This window comes from Miscanthus floridulus, chromosome 3 (genome assembly GCF_019320115.1).
Source record: "Miscanthus floridulus cultivar M001 chromosome 3, ASM1932011v1, whole genome shotgun sequence".
Taxonomy (NCBI): Eukaryota; Viridiplantae; Streptophyta; class Magnoliopsida; order Poales; family Poaceae; genus Miscanthus; species Miscanthus floridulus.
The window spans coordinates 359852-381286 of NC_089582.1; the positions used below are offsets into that span (position 1 = coordinate 359852).

General features: G+C 47.0%; 1 protein-coding gene across 1 annotated transcript; it reads right to left on the bottom strand.

Moving 5' to 3' along the window:
* Positions 1-20337: 20337 nt before the first annotated feature.
* On the bottom strand, positions 20338-21435 carry LOC136542934 (pentatricopeptide repeat-containing protein At5g64320, mitochondrial-like). Its single transcript, XM_066535542.1, has one exon. The coding sequence runs from the start codon at positions 21433-21435 to the stop codon at positions 20338-20340; it is 1098 nt and encodes a 365-aa protein (XP_066391639.1).

Below are 21435 nucleotides of genomic sequence, written 5' to 3' on the forward strand. Positions count from 1 at the left end.
ACCCAGCGGGGGGCATTGATTCGCGAATCACCGGGCGATCCGGTATGGCTTGTCTTATGCCTAGCACCGTAGTAAGAACTGAAAGATGAAAGATGGAATAGAAAAGGAAGTCTGATTGCTTACCACCTGCTTGAAAGTAACACATGTGCTTACATAGAATGGTTAGTTAATGAACCAATGCGGCTTTTAATAAAAATCGAATATAATGACGCACGCTTAGTAATGCTTCCTGCAAATGCAATCAACCCACAAGCCAGATAGCCTTGCATATCCTTGGAGTCTTTGCTTTCCTCCTGTCGGGTAAGTCTTGCTGAGTACAATTGAGTACTCAGGGTTTTATTTCCCCTGTTGCAGGTGACAGGTGGATGCTAGAGCTAATCATTATGTGTGGATTCCTCCTAGTGGGCTCAGAGATGATTCCTTTACGCTGCGATCATAGTTTTTATTTATAACTCTCACTAAATGTTTTCTAAATTAAAGTTTTATAATCTGTTGTCATAGTTTATATACCAATGCTTCATCATGTCATGTATAGATATTTATTTCCGCTATAATTCTGATAACATGTTTATATTCTGCTGTTAAATTAAATTGTTCATAACTCTGATAATATAATTACATTTTGTTGTTGTAATAATAAAGATTATACTCTGATGTTGTATTAAAAGTGATGTAAGAAATGGTTAAGAATAATGTAAGCTTTATTCTCTCATTTGTGATTCTAATGGCAAAAATATGGATTTTCGGGTTCTCCCCTTGGGTGTGCCCGATGGAACCGAGTAATTTGGTGTGCTCCTTCGAGTGCTTAGTGTCTAATGGAAGACGAGCGCTCCTAGGAGGCATTAGATTAGGTGGTTCTGCCACACACAGGGCCCTCAGGCCTGGTTGGTTGGCTGCTCAATGACGCAGAGCTACTACTCGTTAGTGCTGAGGAACCACCGACGTTCACGCTGGCCGAGCGCGATGGAAACTAGCGACGGGCGATACTGGAGGAGATGAAGGCGATCGAGGAAAATGAGACTTGGCAGCTCGTCGATCCACCTCCAGGATGCCGTCCGATCAGCCTGAAGTGGGTGTACAAAGTCAAGCGGGATGAGCACGGCACCGTTGTCAAGCACAAGACGCGCCTCGTGACCCGAGGCTTTGTACAGCGCGAGGGCATAGACTTCGAGGAGGTCTTTGCACCAGTAGCGCGCATGGAGTCTATCCATTTGCTACTGACTTTGGCAGCAGCAAAGGACTGGCGCGTCCATCACTTGGATGTTAAATCGGCCTTCCTCAACGGCGAGCTGGCGAAGACGGTCTTCGTCAGGCAACCTCTAGGTTTCGCCGTCAAGGGAGAGGAGCACAGGGTGCTCTGACTGCGTAAGGCGCTCTACGAACTGTGGCAGGCCCCACGAGCGTGGAACGCCAAACTTGACGTCACGCTGGGCGAGCTTGGGTTTCAGCGGTGCGCAACCGAGCACGCGCTCTACATGCGGCGACGGGGGAAGGAGGAGCTCGTCGTCGGCGTGTATGTGGATGACTTAATCGTCACCAGCGCGCGCATGGAGGACATCTATGGCTTCAAGCACGAGATGGCCACTCGTTTTTGAATGAGTGATCTCAGCGCACTCTCCTACTACCTCGGCATCGAGGTAAGACAGGGGAAGGAGGAACTCACGCTCGGTCAGAGCGCGTATGCCTCCAAGCTATTGGAGAGGAGCGGCATGGCTGAGTGCAAACCATGCATGACTCCGATGGAGGAGCGGCTGAAGCTGACGAAGGCCAGCACCACAGCGAAGGTGGATGCAACACTTTACCGGAGCATCGGCGGCGGTCTGCGCTATCTAGTCCACACGAGGCCAAACATTGCATTCACCGTGGGTTATGTCAGTCGCTTCATGGAGGATCCCAGAGAGGATCACTGGGCTGCGGTGAAGCGGCTACTACGCTACTGAAAGCATCTAGGCCCCTAGTTGGATTTCGGTGATTAATGTCAATACAAAATTACTATAACTAACATGTGTTTTGCAGAGGCAATTAAGTTAGGTCATGGTAATGGAGATCGATTGGGCAATCGAGTTGGTCATGCCCCTACGATGGAAATCGTTTCGGTTTTCAAAGGATTGACGACAAGGTTAAGGACGACTAGTTCTAAGTGTCGATTGGAGTTGGAGAGACACTTAGAGTAGTTTAGGACTTTGTTTTTCCTTTGGCCGTACTATTAAGGGGGGTATGAATGGGTAGCTTGACCTAGTTGAGTCTAGTGAGTTAGGTGTGGTGCACACTTGTTAAAACTAGCTCTAGGTAGCTCCTATGAATGCCTAAGATCCTTTGAAGCAAACTTCATTCACATATGTTCGAAAGTTGGAAGTGAATGGAGGGTCAAATACTGACCGGACGCTGGTTCCGGTGCGACCGGACGCTGGCCACAGGGTCCGGTCAGCTCATTTGACTGAGGAGATCAAGTCTGGTGTGACCGGACGCTGAAGGTCAATGTGACCGGACGCTGAGGGCCAGCGTCCGGTCGACTCCAGTAAGGGTCCAGACTTGAGAAAGAGTGATCGGACGCGTCCGGTCGATACTGACCAGACCCTGAGTATCCAGCGTCCGGTCGAGTACAGTAAGCATCCAAGAGCGACCGGACACGTCCGGTCATTACTGACTGGACCCTGACAGCGTCCGATCATCACTTGAAAACTGTTACGCGGGTAGAACTGACCGGAGCGTCCGACCAATCCGATCGGAGCGTCCGGTCATCCCGCAGAAGCTCATAACGGTTCGTTTTTCAGGCTGCCTTATAAATAGGAGCTCCACTCGTGAGTGGAGTAACTTTTGCTCATTCCAACAGCTGAGAAACACGTTTGTGAGTGCCAAGAAGATCAAGGTCCTAGTGAGGTGTTTGTGATTTGAGAATCCAAGAGAGTAGCCTCACTAGCAAATCAAGAGTAGCAAAGTGTGCATCCATCTTCTCATTAGGCTTCGCGTGGTTAAGTGAGAGTTCATGCTTGTTACTCTTGGTGATCGCCATCACCTAGACGGCTTGGTGGTGATTGGGAGTTTGGTGTTCACCCGGCGGAGCTTGTGGGTGACCCAACTCAAGTTGTGAGCGGCTTTGGGTGATTCGCCGTGACGGAGTGTCAAAGAATCAACCCGTAGAGAGCACTTGATCCTTGCGCGGATCAAGGGGGAGCTACACCCTTGTGCGGGTGCTCCAACGAGGACTAGTGGGGAGTGGCGACTCTCCGATACCTCGGCAAAACATCGCCGCGTTCCTTTCTCTCCCTATTTACTTTGAGCACTTACTTTGAGTATTTACTTTGAGCAATTCAATACTTGTTTTACATCCATAGAATTGCTTGCTAGAGTAAGTTTGGAACATAGGTTGTGAGTTCGTTGTGCATTAGTTTGATAGAAACACTTTTCTAGGCACAAGGGGTTAATTGGGCTATCCGTAGGATTTGATTATTGCAAGAGAATTTCGAATTAGCCCAATTCACCCCCTCTCTTGGGCATCTTGATCCTTTCAATTGGTATCAGAGCCTCGTGCTCATGTTTTTAAGCTTAATCGCTTAGAGCAAGATGTCTCACAGGGATGGACCTCCTCCTATCTTTGAGGGAGATGATTTTCCATATTGGAAAATCCGCATGGAGGCATACCTAGAAGCTCTAGACGTTGGAATACTTAGAGCCGCCTCTCAAGGGTTCCCAACACCTAAGAATGCCGCACAACTTCAAGGCGATGAAGTGAACTATGAAAAATGGAATGCAAAGGCTCGCAACACCATCTTTAGAGGCCTTTGCAAAGATGTGTTCAATCGTGTAAGGAACCACAAGGACGCCCATGCATTATGGTCGGACGTTTGTGCGCTCCATGAGGGAACCAAGAGTGAGCGTGAGGAACGCTATCATCTTGTAATTAAGAAACTAAATTCTTTCGAGATGTTTCCCAAAGAAAGTGCTAATGAGATGTATTCTCGTTTAAATGTTGTTGTAGAGGAAGTCAATGGGCTTGGACTTACTCAAATGTCACCATCCGACGTTGTGAGAAAAATCTTGAGTGTCCTCCCCATTGACAAATATGGGCACATTGTGACCGTGCTACATCAAAGTGATCTTTCCGCCGCTACACCGACACAAATCTTGGGAAAGATCAATGCTCATGAGATGTACATGCACATCACACCACAAGATGGCTCATCCTCTACAAAGAAGAAAGAGAAGGACTTAGCATTCAAAGCTAGCCAAGATAAGGGCAAAGCAAGACTTGAGTATGAGAGCTCAAGTGATGAAGATGATGAAGAAAGCCTTGCTCTCATGGTGAAGAAGACCACCAAGATGCTAAAAAGGCTAAACAAGAGTGGCATCAAGTTTGACGGCAAGAAGAAGAAGTTCTTCACAAGCTCAAGAAGAAAGCCAATCTCCGAGATGGATTGCTACAATTGTGGCGAACTTGGTCACCTAGCTCATCAATGCACAAAGCCCAAGAAAGACAAGTTCAAGAACAAGGGCAAGAAAGATGATTCAAGTGATGAAGATGAAAAGAAAAAGAACAAGCCATACAAGAAGAGAGATGGCAAAAAGAGGGACTTCTACAAGAAGAAGAAGAGTGGCAAGGCCTATATTGTCGGTGATTGGCTCACGGACATTGATTCATCAAGTGGATCATCCGATGATGATAGTGATGATGAAAAGGTGGCTGCCATTGCTATTGATCTTGCATCTTCACCGCCATCATCCTCTACACACCTATGCCTTATGGCCAAAGGTGAACGCAAGGTAACTAAGAGTGATGATAGTAGTGATGATGAACATGCTAGTGATGATGATAGCGATAGCGATGATGATGACTCACCTACTTATGATGATCTTGTCAAAATACTAAGAAAATATACTAAGATCATTAGAAAGAGTAGAGCTACAAATGAAAAACTTGATGCTAAAAATGATTCACTCTTAGCTAAGTGTGATACATAGAAAAGGCTAATGATGAGCTCAAAGAAACAAATGATTCTATATCATCCAAACTCAAGGAGCTCAAATCTTCTAAGAAAGAGCTTAAAGATAAAAATGATAAACTTGAGTGGGTGCACAATGAGCTTATCACTAGTCACAACAAGCTAAAAGATGAATATACAACTCTAAAGATCAATTATGATACCCTTATTATTGCACAAGAATTCTTACCAAATGAGTCACATGATGCTACTAACCATGTTGTTAAGATTGATATAGCTACCACATGTGATGATTTAATTGATGAAAGCATTGAGCATGGATCTAGTAGCAAAGGCAAGCAAGTGGTTGAGTGTAATGACTATGATGAGTATGTCAAGCTCAAGAGTGACAATGAGAAGCTCATGAAAGATCTTGAAGAGATGAAAAGTCACAACACTATTGTGTTAGAAACTCTTGATCATGACAAAGAGGTGATCCTTGAGAATGAGAAGCTAAAAGAAGAAAACAAGAAACTCAAGGAAGAGAAGAACAATGATATTCTCAAGGAAGAGAACAAGAAGCTCAAGATGGAGAAAGAGCATCTTAAGGTGGGATTGAGCAAGTTTGCTAGAGGCAAGCATCTCTAAAGTGAGCTACTCATGAATACCATCATGAAGATGGATAGAAGTGGCATTGGATATATGGCAAGTGTAGAGAAGAAGAAGGCCCAAGCTCAACACCAACAATCAAAGCCAAAGCCAAAGCCAAAGAGATGTTTTGAGTGTGGACAAGAAGGCCACTTTGCTCATGAGTGTCAAACTCCACCACCACAACCCTTGCTCAAGCATGCTAGACCTTTTGCTTTCAATGCTCACTACATGCTTAGAAAAGATTTGAGTGGAAAGATGAAAGTCATGTTCTTAGGTCCCCCCAACAAGAGTAGGCCTAAGAAGATTTGGGTGGCTAAGTCACTTGTTGAGAAGGTGAAGGGCCCTCAACAAGTTTGGATCCCTAAAGCTTGAATCTCTTGTGTGTAGGTGAACTACAAGACCGGTGGAAGTCATTGGGTTATTGATAGTGGTTGCACTCAACATATGACCGGTGATCCTCGTATGTTCACCTCACTAGATGAAGAGGTAGATGGACAAGAGAAAATAACATTTGGAGATAATTCAAAGGGCAAGGTTAAAGGATTGGGCAAAGTGGCAATATCAAATGATCATTCCATCTCCAATGTGCTCTATGTTGCTTCATTGAGCTTCAACTTGCTATCCGTTGGGCAATTATGTGATCTTGGCTTTCAATGCTTATTCACCAAGAAGGAGGTTGTTGTATCCAAGGTAGATGACAATCAAGTGATATTCAATGGATTTAGATACAACAACTTATATCTAGTTGACTTCACCTCCGAAGATGCAAACCTAAAGACTTGCCTATTCACCAAAACAACACTTGGGTGGCTATGGCATAGAAGACTTGCTCATGTTGGGATGAGCTCACTCAAGAAGCTTATGAAGAATGATTTGGTGAGAGGGTTGAAGGATGTGAAGTTTGAGAAGGACAAGCTTTGTAGTGCATGTCAAGCCGGCAAGCAAGTTGCAAACACTCATCCAACCAAAGCTTTCATGTCAACCACAAGAGTGCTAGAACTCCTACACATGAATTTATTTGGACCAACAACATACAAGAGTTTGGGAGGAAATCTCTATTGTCTTGTGATTGTGGATGACTATTCAAGGTATACATGGGTGTTCTTTCCTTCATGACAAATCCGAAGTTGCATCTTGTTTCAAGAAGTTTGCCAAGAGAGCTCAAAATGAATTTGAAGTGAAGCTCAAGAAGATAAGAAGTGACAATGGCAAAGAGTTTGACAACACAAACATAGAAGCTTATTGTGATGAAGTTGGAATCAAACATGAAGTCTCCGCAACCTATACTCCTCAACAAAATGGTGTAGTTGAGAGGAAGAACCGGACTTTGATCACTCTTGCAAGGACAATGCTAGATGAGTACAACACCCCCGAAGCTCTATGGGCGGAAGCAATCAACACCGCATGTTATGCATCCAACTGCCTATTTCTTCAAAAGTTTCTTGTCAAGACACCGTATGAGTTGCTCAATGGGAAGAAGCCGGACGTCTCCTTCTTTAGGGTGTTTGGTTGCAAGTGCTACATCTACAAGAAGCGGCAACACCTAGGGAAGTTTCAAAGACGTTGTGATATAGGTTTTCTTGTTGGTTACTCATTGAAGTCCAAAGCATATAGAGTATTTAATCATGCCACCGGCTTGGTTGAAGAAACATATGATGTGGAATTTGATGAATCTAACGGCTCCCAAGGAGCACATGAGAATCTTGATGATGTAGGTGATGAACCATTGAGGGAGGCTATGAAGAATATTCCGGTGGGAGACATCAAGCCAAAAGATGATGAAGATGATGTACAAATCATTAACCAACCTTCTTCATCAAGTGTACCACAAGATGGTGAAAAAGATGGGAGAGTAGAGAATGAAGATACTCATATCTCCCATGAGCAAATGGTGGTACAAGCACAAGATGTTGATGCTCCACAACCTCCTCCTCAAGAGGTCAATAGAAGAAATACACCTCTCCTACAAGATCATCCACAAGACCTCATCATAGGGAGTCCATCAAAGGGTGTAATGACTCGATCTCAAAAACTTACTTCATTTATTGCTCATCACTCTTTTGTCTCTTGCTATGAGCCTACCAAGGTAGAAGAAGCTCTTAAAGATCTGGATTGGATCAATGCCATGCATGAAGAGTTGAACAACTTCACTCGCAATGAAGTTTGGAATCTTGAAAAGCGACCAAAAGGTGCAAGAGTCACTGGAACAAAGTGGGTGTTCCGCAACAACCAAGATGATCAAGGTGTTGTTGTGAGGAACAAGGCAAGACTAGTTGCAAAGGGGTTCTCTCAAGTTGAAGGTTTAGATTTTGGAGAAACCTTTGCACCGGTTGCAAGATTAGAAGCCATCCGTATCCTTCTTGCATATGCATCATATCATGAAATGAAACTATATCAAATGGATGTGAAAAGTGCATTCTTAAATGGCTTTATTAATGAACTAGTCTATGTTGATCAACCTCCCGGGTTTGAAGACCCTAGATATCCTAATCATGTTAATAGGTTGTCCAAGGCACTATATGGGCTTAAGCAAGCCCCAAGAGCTTGGTATGAGTGCCTTCGGGACTTCTTTATTGAGAAGGGCTTCACCATTGGGAAGGTCGACACCACACTATTCACCAAGAAGCTTGATGGGCATATCTTCATTTGTCAAGTATATGTTGATGATATCATCTTTGGATCATCAAATAAAGACTCATGCAAAGAATTTGGTGAATTGATGTCTAAGGAGTTCGAGATGTCAATGATTGGTGAGCTTACATTCTTTCTTGGTTTTCAAGTCAAGCAAATGAAAGAAGGCATCTTCATCTCTCAAGAGAAATACACAAAAGATTTTCTCAAGAGATTCAAGATGGATGAATGTAAGCCAATCAAGACACCAATGCCTACTAATGGACATCTCGACCTAGATGAGGAAGGTAACTCGGTTGATCAAACTCTCTACCGTTCTATGATTGGTAGCTTGTTATATTTAACCGCATCTAGGCCCGACATCATGTTTAGTGTGTGTATGTGTGCTAGATTTCAAGCTAGTCCTAAGGAAACACATTTAATTGCCGTAAAAAGAATCCTTAGGTATCTTAAGCACACACCAAGCATTGGCCTTTGTTATCCCAAAGGAGCTTTATTTGAATTAATTGACTATTCCGATTTGGATTACGCCGGATGCAAAGTTGATAGAAAGAGCACATCCGGAGGGTGCCATTTGCTTGGTAGATCACTTGTGTCTTGGTCCTCCAAGAAACAAAATAGTGTGGCTTTGTCCACCGCCGAAGCGGAATACATTATCGCGGGTGCTTGTTGTGCATAAATATTATACATGAAACAAACTTTGCTAGACTATGGAGTAGTTTTAGAGAAAGTACCTCTTTTGTGCGACAATGAAAGTGCGGTAAAACTTGCAAATAATCCGGTTCAACACTCTCGCACCAAGCATATAGATATCCGCCATCACTTTCTAAGAGATCATGTGGCTAAAAATGATATATCACTAGAAGGTGTAAGATTCGAAGATCAATTAGCGGATATCTTCACGAAACCGCTAGATGAGGCTACATTTTATAGATTGCGGAATGAGCTCAATGTACTTGATTTAAGTAACTTCACTAAAAATTGAGCTTGTGTTGTCCCTTGCATTCATTGTAATATACAACATGTTTAAAATTTGTGGCTATGCAAATAGGGCTTGTCTAACATGGTTAAGATAACCGCCGAAAAGCGTGTGAAGAAGCTTAACCTTGGATCAAACTTGACAAGCAACTAGATCTACTTACAAGTATTGCATATGCATGAATATTGTTTTGTCGTTTTGTTCCATTTGCCCTCTTGTTGCCTATTTTCTTAAAAAGAACTATAGCCTAAGGCAAAATATTTTGAAAAATATGAGGGTTTGAGAGAGGTCACTCACATCAGTCCCAATTGGTGTTTATTTGGATCTTATTCAAGTTGGGACTTGATTGGGAATAGGCAGCGCGAAGGAAGTTTGATGATTTGCTGAAAAAGGTGCACCGGACGCTGCACCGGACGCTGCTGTCCAGCGTCCAGTCAGTTCACAGGAGGTGAACTGCTGGTGAAGGAGTGACCGGACGCTGCGTCTGTGCGTCCGGTCAGGAAGGGTTCAGCGTCCGGTCAATCGAAGGAAGACCAAGTTGAACTGATCGGACCCTGCCTGCGTCCGGTCATGGACCACCGGATGTGTCCGGTCCTGATTCCAGAGGATTTGGACCTCTCTGGAATCGACCGGACGCTGGGTGGACGTTTTCAGGACTCTTTTCGGTTTCCTTTTCTGTCGCGTTTGGGGGATTATTTAACCGCAGTCGTACCCTGTTTAGCTTTTCACCTTGCCTTTGCCCTAGCCAGCGCCGCCGCCTCCTCGCGCCCAAGCTCGCCGCGCCGTCGTGCTACTGCCTCGCCGCGCCTCTGCAGCACCACGCCGGCCACCTCGCGCCCAAGCTCGCTACGCCGCCGTCCAGCTAGCTTCGCTCGACCTTTCCAGCACAACCCCGCACCGGCCCGTCGCAGCCACCGAGCCTCCCTTGCCACCACTGCTCACCCGCGCCAGCGCCACCGCGCCATCACAATTCGCAGCGCCGCCGTGCCTCCCCGCGCGCCACCGTGCGATCGGCCCTCTGAAAGGTCCTTGTTTGGTTTTGGTAATTGAGTGACAACTTAGGTGGACTAATTGTGTTTATGTGAGATACACGGGTAATTAGTCCACAGGTACATGTGTGTGAGCAACATATGCCATGAAGGTGAAAATGGCTTGGAGATGTTGCAAAGCTCACACATGTGATGATGAAGGAGCTTAAATGAACATGAGACATGACATTGAGTCATGTGATCAAGGTGGAGAAGATCAAGACAAGACTTGGCTTGATGGACCGGTTGCAAGCGTGAAGGGCAAGTCGAAGGCTTTGGAGTGATGGACCGCGTGGCGGTGAAGCTTGAGCAAGACTTGGCGCCGATGGACGATGGCAACGGTGAAGAGCAAGTAGAGTCAAGATCAATGAACCAATATGATCATGTGATGATATGAAGTGGATCATATCATTGTTGATCGTGTTGGTGCATGTGTTGCATCGACGTTGAAGGAGATGGAATGGAATGCGCAAGGCAAAGGTATAACCTAGGGCATTTCATTTCACCGGTCATAGGTGTGTAGAGAAGTTTATGACCAGGTTTAGGATAGATGGCCGTACTATCAAGAGGGGCAAACTTGTTTGCATATCGGTCATCTAGTGCCACTCGAGTGATCTAACTTTGCATTGTCGCTAGGATCGAGTGGCGTGGCAAGTTGAGTGGCTAACATCCTTTGGGAAATGATTGTGAAAATGCTAACACGCATACACATGTTGGTGTACACTTGGTGGTGTTGGCACATTTACAAAGGAGGTGGTGTTTGCAGGGGTGAGATGGGTTTGGGTCCCTCTCTCCCTCCCGCTGTAACCACAAGAATTTGCATCCGGCGCAATAGAAAATAGGCATTCCATTTTCCCGAAAGCGCAATAGAAAATAGGCCTATTTTCTATTGCGCCGGATGCAAATTCTTGTGGTTAGCACACTTGAGCAAGGGTGAAGAGAATGGAGAAGATGCTAGCGTCAGTCAACTGACCGAACGCTGGATCTGAATGCACCGGACACTGGCAGGCTGCGTCCGGTCGCGCTGACGTGGAGTATAGCAGTAGCTGGAGAGTGACCGGACGCTGGCTGCGTCCGATCGCGTTCGACCGGACGCGTCCGGTCATGCTCAGGAGCTTACTGGAAACGACCGGACGCTGGGGGTTCAGTGTCCGGTCAGTTGAAGCTGCTGTGTCCGGTCAGGTCAAGTGACCATTGGAACCGGGACACGTGGCCGTCTACGGGCGACCGGACGCTGAGGTCCAGCGTCCGGTCAACTTGACCGGAGCGTCCGGTCGACCCGACCGTTGCCCAGTGAAGGGGTAACGGCTAGTTTAGCCCTTGGGGCTATAAATAGAAGTGGCCTTCGGCCATGGCTGGCGCTGAGCACCTTGGGGGACTTTGTGTCCATGCTTGAGAGTGCTTGGGAGCCCTCCATCACACATATACTTGATAGTGATCATTCGATTGTGTGAGTGAGCGATTCTAGTGCGATTGCATCGTGAGGTTGCATCGAGTGGCACTAGGTGATCGAGTTGCAAGCCGGTGGTGCTTGTTACTCTTGGAGGTTGTCACCTCCTAGACGGCTTGGTGGTGGTCTCCGTCGAAGCGCGCAAGAAGCTTGTGCGGCGCTCCGGAGAAGTGCTTGTGAAGGGCATTGTGCTCGCCCCGCGGGAGTCGCAAAGAGCAACTTTAGTAAAGCGTGTCATTGAGCTACCCTCACTATCGGGGTGGGTTCTTGTGGCGCCCGACATGCGGGCTTAGCGGGTGATGCTAATTAGCCGCCGAACCACCAAGTGAGCGGTCGACACAACGGAGACTAGCGTGTTGGCAAACACGTGAACCTCGGGAGAAAAATCATCGTGTCAACCTTGTTCTTCCCGTTGGTTTGCATCCCCATTACACAAGCTTGTAATTACTTTTATACATACTAAGCTTGTGTAGTTGCTCTTGTAATTAGATAGCTTGTGTAGCTTGCTAATTACCTTCTTGCTTGTGTAGCATAGAAGTAGCTCCCTTGCGTGGCTAATTTGGTTTTAGTAACCTTGTTAGTCACATTGCTTAGTTTGTGTAGCTAAGTATTTGCACTCTCTAATTAGGCATTGGTTGCCTTATTATTGAGCATTGCTAGTGAGCTTAGTTAGCTTTGTGCTTTTGCTTACTAGCATGTGTAGGAGCTCCCTTGTTACTTAAAGTACAAGTGGCATAGGTTTGTGTGACCTTGCTCCTAGAATTGTTTAGGAGAGCTCTAACTAGCCCGGCACCTTTGTTGCATAATTGTTATCTTTGCAAGGTGCTAGTGAACATATATAGTGGGGTATAGTCTTGGCTAGACCGATAGTTTTAATTCCGCATTTGTATCGGTTAGCCGACGCTATTAAGTTTTAGAAAAGACTATTCACCCCCCCTCTAGTCGCCATCTCGACCCTTCACCCTCTCTTCACCGTAAAGTGCCGTGTGCCCTAGCCTCATCTCCTCTCAGTAAGGCTAGCCCCTTGTTTCAATTCCAAATTGCGTAGAACAATTTGCAATTCAATGCACCGATTTCACAAATTCTAGGGCCACCAGTTCATCAGTGCTTCGATTACCCTAACCCTAGCTCGGTTCCGAGGATCCCCCGCGTGACATCTTATCTTTTCTTGGATCGCTGATCGTCAGGTAGAAAGCCATTCGATTCTAGTTCGCATCTACATTGCTTTCTCTATTAGGGTTTCGCATCTATTAGACATATTGTATTTATCTGTATATCTATCTATTCTATCGTGCAGCGAGTCGGTTCCGTTGTGATTCTTCTGGCAGTTGGCAGTCAACTCGGAGCCAAGCTCGCGAGTAAGGATCGAGGCCAAGCCTCGAGAGGTTTAGTTTGTCTGTTGATCCTCATCAGCGTCAGTTCATCATCTTATCAGTTCAGATGGCCCGCACCAAGAATGTTGGTGGTGGCCTAGGTGATGATGATCGGAGGCCCCCGCCTCGCCAGCCAGCCGGATCAAAGGGCAAGTCAACCAAGCAGGTGACATCCAAGAAGTGGAAGTACCCCGACACAGAGACAGCGAGAGCAGCAGCCGTTGCAGAGGCCGCAGAGCATGCCGAGAGAGGTGGTGCCCGCAGCGGCGTTGTCATTGCAGATCAGCCGGTTTCACCAGCACTGAGAGCTGCGATTGAGGATGTTGAGCGTCGTCACGGTAGTCCAGCTGGGACTACCACGTTTGCAAGACGACGGGTTGCCATTGAGGAGGGTCCGTCAGCAGCGCAGGAGCCAGTTCAGCAGACTCAGGAGAGCGAGCAGGCTCAGCAGACCCAGTAGACCGAGGAGACCGAGCCGACACCTCAGCTACGCCGCTTGAGTCGTACCAGTGCTACAGTTCCACCGAGGCCAGTCACACAGCGTAGGGGTTCACGCCCTCCGCCCAGACCACAGGGTCCGCCTCCAGTGGTACACCTCGACTTGAGGGCCGCTACAGCCAGGCAGGTTCAGCAGCTGCGTTTTGTTGAGTTTGAGGTTTGGTTTCCTCCGAGGAGGGATGAGAGAGCAGCTAAGGGTTTTTACACGCCACTGCAGGAGGATTTCTACAATGCTTATCTCAACAGTGAGACAGTGTTCAGATCTCAGAGGGTCTATCAGATAGAGTCTATTGTGGCAGCAGCCGAAGAGAGCATTCGGCCATACTTGTCATATTTGTCAGGACTGACAGATTTGATTGGATGGATGGGCATATATGTACCATCTTGGGTCCGTCAGTTTTATGCTTCACTCTACATCGATCCACATCATAGATTCATTCACTTTGCTTTCAGAGGCAAAGACTATAGGGTGATGAGTGGCAGAGCCAGAGAGATACTGAGGCTACAGGAGCAGCTGTTAAGATGCATGAGGTCTGTTATGGACAGCAGGAGCCTCCCAGGCGTCCTCATGGAGGGTTGGTGCCCCCTACAGATTTAGTGCGACATTGCTTCAAGGAGCCGTTTGGAGAGGGGTCGAGCAGGAACCCCAGTGACTTGACTCCTACAGCGAGGATACTAGAGGCCATCATCAGGAGGATGCTGCTTCCTAGGTTGGGATACAGGGAGGGCCTGACTCGCTTACAGCTCTGGCTTCTTAATGCCATCATGCAGAGGACAGTATTTGACATCTGGGACCTCCTTCTTTCAGAGATGGAGGATACTATAGCTGAGGGATTCAAGGGTCGCAGGCAGCTTCCCTATGCTCACTGGATCACGTTCCTCATCCGCAGAATAGTGCTTGATAAGCCCCCTGGTATGATGGATGAGTATACAGGTGCCACCACAGAGTTCCCAGCCTACAACCAGTCATAGAGGATCAGACACACCACTCCTCAGGCACCCAGACAGCCTAGTCGTCGTCCCAACATGCCAGAGTCCGTAGCTCAGCAGGATGAGATCATCAGAGGGATTGCAACCACTGAGGAGGAGGAGCTAGAGGCACAGCAGGAGGTGAGCGAGTACAGTGACAGCTCTGACGACGACTACCAGCCTATACCTCAGATGCCTCCACGCAGACACGATGCAGAGGCCGGTAGCTCCAGTTATGCTCCACCTGCTCCACAGACAGACCCTGCTCTCATTGCTATTCTTGAGCGGATGCAGCAGGATCAGACACGACAGGCACAGGAGACAGCTGCCAACTTCGCACAGTTTCAGGCTCGTCAGGACGAGTTCCAGCGGCAGCAGCAGCTCCTTTAGCACCAGCAGTTACTTATGCAGCAGCAGCTCATTGGATTCATACAGCATGTAGTGACAGCCATTGGGGTCCCATTGCCACAGCCTTCGCCCCAGCTTGCACAGCCTCCTACCACTTTGACGACTCCAGCAGTACAGCCTAGTGGGCTCCAGAGCCAGGGACAGCCTCCAGCTCAGTTTGCTTCACCTCTTGTACATGTGTCCTAGTGGTTAGCCTCACCCGTGGTAGCCCCGCAGTTCACTCCACTTTAGACGGGCTTCACACCAGAGCAGTCTTCCTCGCTATTCGTGCCTAACACATCAGTCTCCAGGAGTCTTGGAGCATCCTTCAGCGAGTTGACCGGCATGCCTACTCCGCCTCACATGCATACCGCCGGTCCGTCTACAGCAGCCCCAGTCGTAGTGACTACTCAGAGGCTCCCCTCGTCTGTCGCCTCGTCAGATCCTACGACAGACATACTAGCAGCTTCACAGGCAGCACCAGCCCAAGCTCAGACCCAGACCGCTTCAGCGACACTTCCTGCCACAGAGGGTCAGTCAGTTCAGAGCTCAGGGTCCGATGATGATGGCGCTTAGTTCCATATTGCTCCACGTACTTCAGCGCCCGGCTCGTCCGCTGCAGCCCCGCCGACCGACCCTTAGATTTTGGTGTTTGACACCAAAGGGGGAGAGGGTTTGAGTATGTAGACTCAGGGGGAGCTAGTTATCTAGTATTAGCTTATTATATACATTTGGAGTTCTACTTGTGTGATACACTATTACTTATGCATTTCGTGTGTTTACTTTCATACATACTATTATATATATGTGTTAGTGCTATCTACGTGATTGTGATATATGACATGTGTGATTTCTACTTTGCATTATCTATATGTCATATCACTTGTGTAATGCTCATTTGCTTTTGGCTTCCGCGTTTATACCTCGAAGCAAATGAGCTTTGTTATTCGTACTCATGCTTAATTCATATCCTTTGAGTACATTGTGTTAGCTTGGGTCATATAAGCTTGCCTAACTCTTTTGTTCTTATCGACAAAAGCTTATATGAACCAAGCCCGTCAAAAACCTCACTCTTTCACATACTCGAGGTGGTATTGTCATCAATCACTAAAAAGGGGGAGATTGAAAGCATCTAGGCCCCTAGTTGGATTTCGGTGATTAATGTCAATACAAGATTACTATGACTAACGTGTGTTTTGCAGAGGCAATTAAGTTAGGTCATGGTAATGGAGATCGATTGGGCAATCGAGTTGGTCATGCCCCTACGATGGAAATCATTTCGGTTTTCAAAGGATTGACGACAAGGTTAAGGACGACTAGTTCTAAGTGTCGATTGGAGTTGGAGAGACACTTAGAGTAGTTTAGGACTTTGTTTTTCCTTTGGCCGTACTATTAAGGGGGGTATGAATGGGTAGCTTGACCTAGTTGAGTCTAGTGAGTTAGGTGTGGTGCACACTTGTTAAAACTAGCTCTAGGTAGCTCCTATGAATGCCTAAGATCCTTTGGAACAAACTTCATTCACATATGTTCGAAAGTTGGAAGTGAATGGAGGGTCAAATACTAATCGGACGCTGGCTCCGGTGCGACCGGACGCTGGCCGCAGGGTCCGGTCAGCTCATTTGACCGAGGAGATCAAGTCTGGTGTGACCGGACACTGAAGGTCAATGTGACCGGATGCTGAGGTCCAGCGTCCGGTCGACTCCAGTAAGGGTCCAGACTTGAGAAAGAGCGACCGGATGCGTCCGGTCGATACTGACCGGACCCTGAGTATCCAGCGTCCGGTCGAGTACAGTAAGCATCCAAGAGCGACCGAACGCGTCCGGTCATTATTGACCGGACCCTGACAGCGTCCGGTCATCACTTGAAAACTGTTACGCGGGTAGAACTGACCGGAGCGTCCGGCCAATCTGATCGGAGCGTCCGGTCATCCCGCAGAAGCTCATAACGGTTCATTTTTCAGGCTGCCTTATAAATAGGAGCTCCACTCGTGAGTGGAGTAACTTTTGCTCATTCCAACAGCTGAGAAACACATTTGTGAGTGCCAAGAAGAGCAAGGTCCTAGTGAGATGTTTGTGATTTGAGAATCCAAGAGAGTAGCCTCACTAGCAAATCAAGAGTAGCAAAGTGTGCATCCATCTTCTCATTAGGCTTTGCGTGGTCAAGTGAGAGTCCGTGCTTGTTACTCTTGGTGATCGCCATCACCTAGATGGCTTGGTGGTGATTGGGAGTTTGGTGTTCACCCGGCGGAGCTTGTGGGTGACCCAACTCAAGTTATGAGCGGCTTTGGGTGATTCGCCGTGACGGAGTGTCAAAGAATCAACCCGTAGAGAGCACTTGATCCTTGCGCGGATCAAGGGGGAGCTACACCCTTGCGCGGGTGCTCCAACGAGGACTAGTGGGGAGTGGCGACTCTACGATACCTCGGCAAAACATCGCCGCGTTCCTTTCTCTCCCTATTTACTTTGAGCACTTACTTTGAGTATTTACTTTGAGCAATTCAATACTTGTTTTACATCCATAGAATTGCTTGCTAGAGTAAGTTTGGAACATAGGTTGTGAGTTCGTTGTGCATTAGTTTGATAGAAACACTTTTCTAGGCACAAGGGGTTAATTGGGCTATCCGTAGGATTTGATTATTGCAAGAGAATTTTGAATTAGCCCAATTCACCCCCCTCTTAGGCATCTTGATCCTTTCAGCTACGTCAAAGGAACGGTGGATCAGGGGATCATCTTTCCCAAGACCGGCAGGAGTAGGTTGTAGCTTACAGTGTTCAGCGATGCAGACATGGCGGGGGACATCGACGGACGATGGAGCACCTCTGGAGTGCTCGTCTTCCTCGGGTCGGCTTCAATTTCATGGCTGTCGGTGAAACAGAAGGTGGTGGCGTTGTCTACGTGCGAGGCAGAGTACGTAGCGGCGGCCACAGCGGCATGCCAAGTTGTGTGGCTACACCGGCTGCTAGGCGAGTTGACCGGCGGGGAAGCTCACCCACCAGCACTGATGGTGGACAACCAGCCCGTCATCGCCCTCGCGAAGAATCCGGTTCTGCACGACCGGAGTAAACACATCGACGTGAAGTTCCACTTCCTCAGGGACTGTATCGATGGAGGACGGATCGTCATCGAGTTCGTCGAAACTGGTCGGCAACTCGCGGACGTCCTCACCAAGCCGCTCGGACGTCTTCAACTCACGGAGCTGAAGGAGATGATCGGCATGGAGGGGTACAAAGGATAGCAGTAGGATTAGAGAAAGAATTGTTAAAATAATCTACTGCTTTCCTTGTGTGAACACACAGCAGGGGAAGACGGCGCCGAAAAGGCTCCCTGCTGTGATACTGTAGCCGCTGCAGGTGCAGGCGCCGAACGGCTCACCTGCAGCACTGTAGCCACATGCAGAGGCCAGCGCAGAGTCAGCCCTGCTGTGTTATCTAGTCACTGTTGCAGCATGGCAGCTGTGCTAGGACTAGATGGATAGAGTTGTATAAATAGACTGCCACGGCAACTCAGTAAAGAGAGTTCAAATTTGCCATCTCCCACACAGGGCTTCGACCAACGCTTGTGTCTTGTACTGTGTGTGTATACTCTGTTCTTCCTCTTCTTCAATCTCTGGCCATAGTGTGTGGGGACGGACAACGTTTGTTCGTGGTCGGCTTAGCTAGTGGGTGCTCCGCAAGACTGGTGAGTGGTTCACTCACCTGAGCCGGTGATCCTGTGGGCTAACACATAATTTCGACATGGTTAAAGAAGAGAAGATAGGTAAACATCTAATCTATGATTACCTCAAAAAACTTTGGCAATAATTAAACCTCACACCACTTTCAATTTTCTAGCACTGGAAAATCAAGTTGATCATCTCATGTGATCCTTAGCTGAAGAAAAGCAACATAATGCAGAAGTCATAGATGAATTAAGGTCAAAGAGTGCTGAAGAAAAGATCAGCTTGAAAAAAATTTGGAAAATGCTATGGAAAAACTTACGGAGGCCCAAGGATCTATCCATGACGCATTGTTTGCAATATCTGCACAGAAGGGAGATGGTCACTTTGCAGCTGCAACCTCCACTGTGGACGCAGCATTGTTTGCAATATTTACACAAGATATAGGGATCAGCTTCGGAGCACGTGTGATCGAGATTGGAGTAGCCGTTCCTCCAATTGATATGCTCATCACATCAACTGACTGTCAGATTAGAAAGTTACTTGAAGAACTGAACCAAGGAGGTGCAGGTCGAGTACTGCGATCCTGGGGTAGGGAGAGCCTGCAAGTACGTGACAAGGATCGAAGGTTTTTATTTTTTAAGGTTGGAAATAGCTGCAGTTAGCAGCAAAGGTTCTGCTTATTGTTTTCTTTTGCCACGCTGTGTATCAAGCTAACGGTTCTGTAATAAGCCACTCTCACAACTCAATCGTTTTCTGGGATCACGATCTCACACACACACACACACACATTGGCTGAAATGAATTCAGCAAACTGAAGTTGTTTCTATGGTGGATCGTCTAGGTGCTGTAGTTAGTGTGACTGGTACTGCACATCCTCCAGTTTAAGCTATGGGCGTTGACCCTAATTGTCTTGAAAGGTGAGGACCTATTTTCCTCCCTTTGTCCCGATGTTGGATTGGAAATCCCTCGATGGTTTTCAACATCATCTGGATATGATTTTTTTGGCCGTCTTCCATTTTGCTCCAAATGACCTTGGCATTTGTCCATGGCATGCAACCCGCAACCAGCCTTAAGTATTTTGCTTTCAGATTTGCCTTGATTTTTCCTTTTTCTTGGACAAAAAGTTGTGTTCTCTCTTTGGCAAAATCTAGTCTCAACACAACCCCATTTCCTGCAGGTGTACTTTATTTTTCGCTTCACCTTAGTGCATTCGCTGTTCTGTAGGACCTTTACCAAGGACATGGAAGGCATCTGGCAATCCACATTCAACAAACGACGCAGATGGCCAGATGCCTATATAAACTTTGTTGGGCTCATTTGGTTTTTGACGTGCTGAGCCAAATTTTGGTATTGCCCCGGTAATTAGGCCGGCGCTTGGATCGCCACCAAAATTTGGCAGAGCCAAGGAAATTTTGGCTGGCCCATTTACAGTTTTTTTTTAGCAATGGCCCATCTACAGCTAAGTGACTAAGTCCCATTTAAATTGACCAATTTCTGTGGGCTAAGCACATTTTGTAGCCCAATTTAGTCATTATGTGTCAGAAGTCTACTTTAGAGGCCTATTTTGAAATGAGTAAAGTTCGATTTGTCCCTTTAATTTGTTGAATTTAGAAAGTACTCTTGAACTTAAATGTTAGATGTCGGTAGATGATTCTCCGCGCGTTGCTGCGGAATTTGTAGCACTTTATAGAGGATTTATTTAAATGAGAAATGGTAAAAACACGGAGCCTGCTGTGCAGTCCAACGGGCCGGGTCTTGTATCAGCAATTCAGAAGCCTGGGCCTCGTCTTCTCTTCAGTCTAGTCTTGATGCAGAATCACTGTGCTGCTGGAAAGCCGCCCACGAACAATCTAAGATTGAATAATGACCAGCATAAAAAAGTTTGCAGTGCCAACTAATGAGAATGTTGTATGAGATAATGTCAGGATGCACATTTTCGTTGGGTAGCTTCTCTAGGAGATTTAAAGCAGCATGTGTCCATCCCACTTTGCATAACCCATTTATGAGAGTATTGTAAGTCACAATGTCAGGTGTCAGTCCTTGATTCAGCATCTCCTTTGAGAGCTCCAGTGCATCGCGTACCTTTCCTGCCTTGCAGAGTTCATTGATCAGCATGTTATACGAGAAATTATTTGGCTTAATTCCCTTTGTCATCATTTCCTCAAGCAACACCATACTCCGATCAACATTCCCCTCTTTGCAGAGGGCTTTAATCAGGCCATTGTAGCTAATAACATCTAGCTCGCAACCATGAAGTACCATTTCATTTGCAAGCCTTAGGCCCTCCTTCCACCTTCCGTTGCGAAGAAGTGCATGAATGAGAGTGTTATAGGTTATTCCATTGGCGACAACACCCTCTTCAAGTAAGTTTCCGAAAATATGTTCTGCCTCATCCATCTGGTCATTGTTGCATAGATGGTAAATTATTGTATTGTACGTGCAAATATCAGGCTTGCACCCCTGACTCTTCATCTCTTGGACAAGCCTCATCGCTTCATCAAGCTTGCTATCCTTGCCTAAGCCATACACGATTCCATTGTATCCTTGGGAGTTCATACTAAAGCCCTTCGCTGACATCTGATCCAGCACTGCTCTTGCGTCATCCCACATGCCATTCCTGCAAAATGAATGCAGCAAGATAGAGAAGGTCACGATGTTTGGTGCACAACCCTTCTCCTCCATCTCACCAAGCATCCGCACTGCCGAACCAAACCTCCCAGGCTTGCAAAGGCCATGCATCAATATATTGTATGTGTGCACATCCGGCGGGCATCCTTTTGAACCCATCATTTCATACAACTCTGTCGCCCTGGCCAGCTTCCCCTCCGCCAGACATCCACGGATCACCGTGTTAAGCATCACCACGTTCACATCCGGCACCCTCCCCAGCAT

Coding starts and splice junctions, on each gene's coding strand:
- LOC136542934 (XM_066535542.1), bottom strand. CDS start 21,435: ATGCTGGGGAGGGTGCCGGATGTGAACGTGGTGATGCTTAACACGGTG.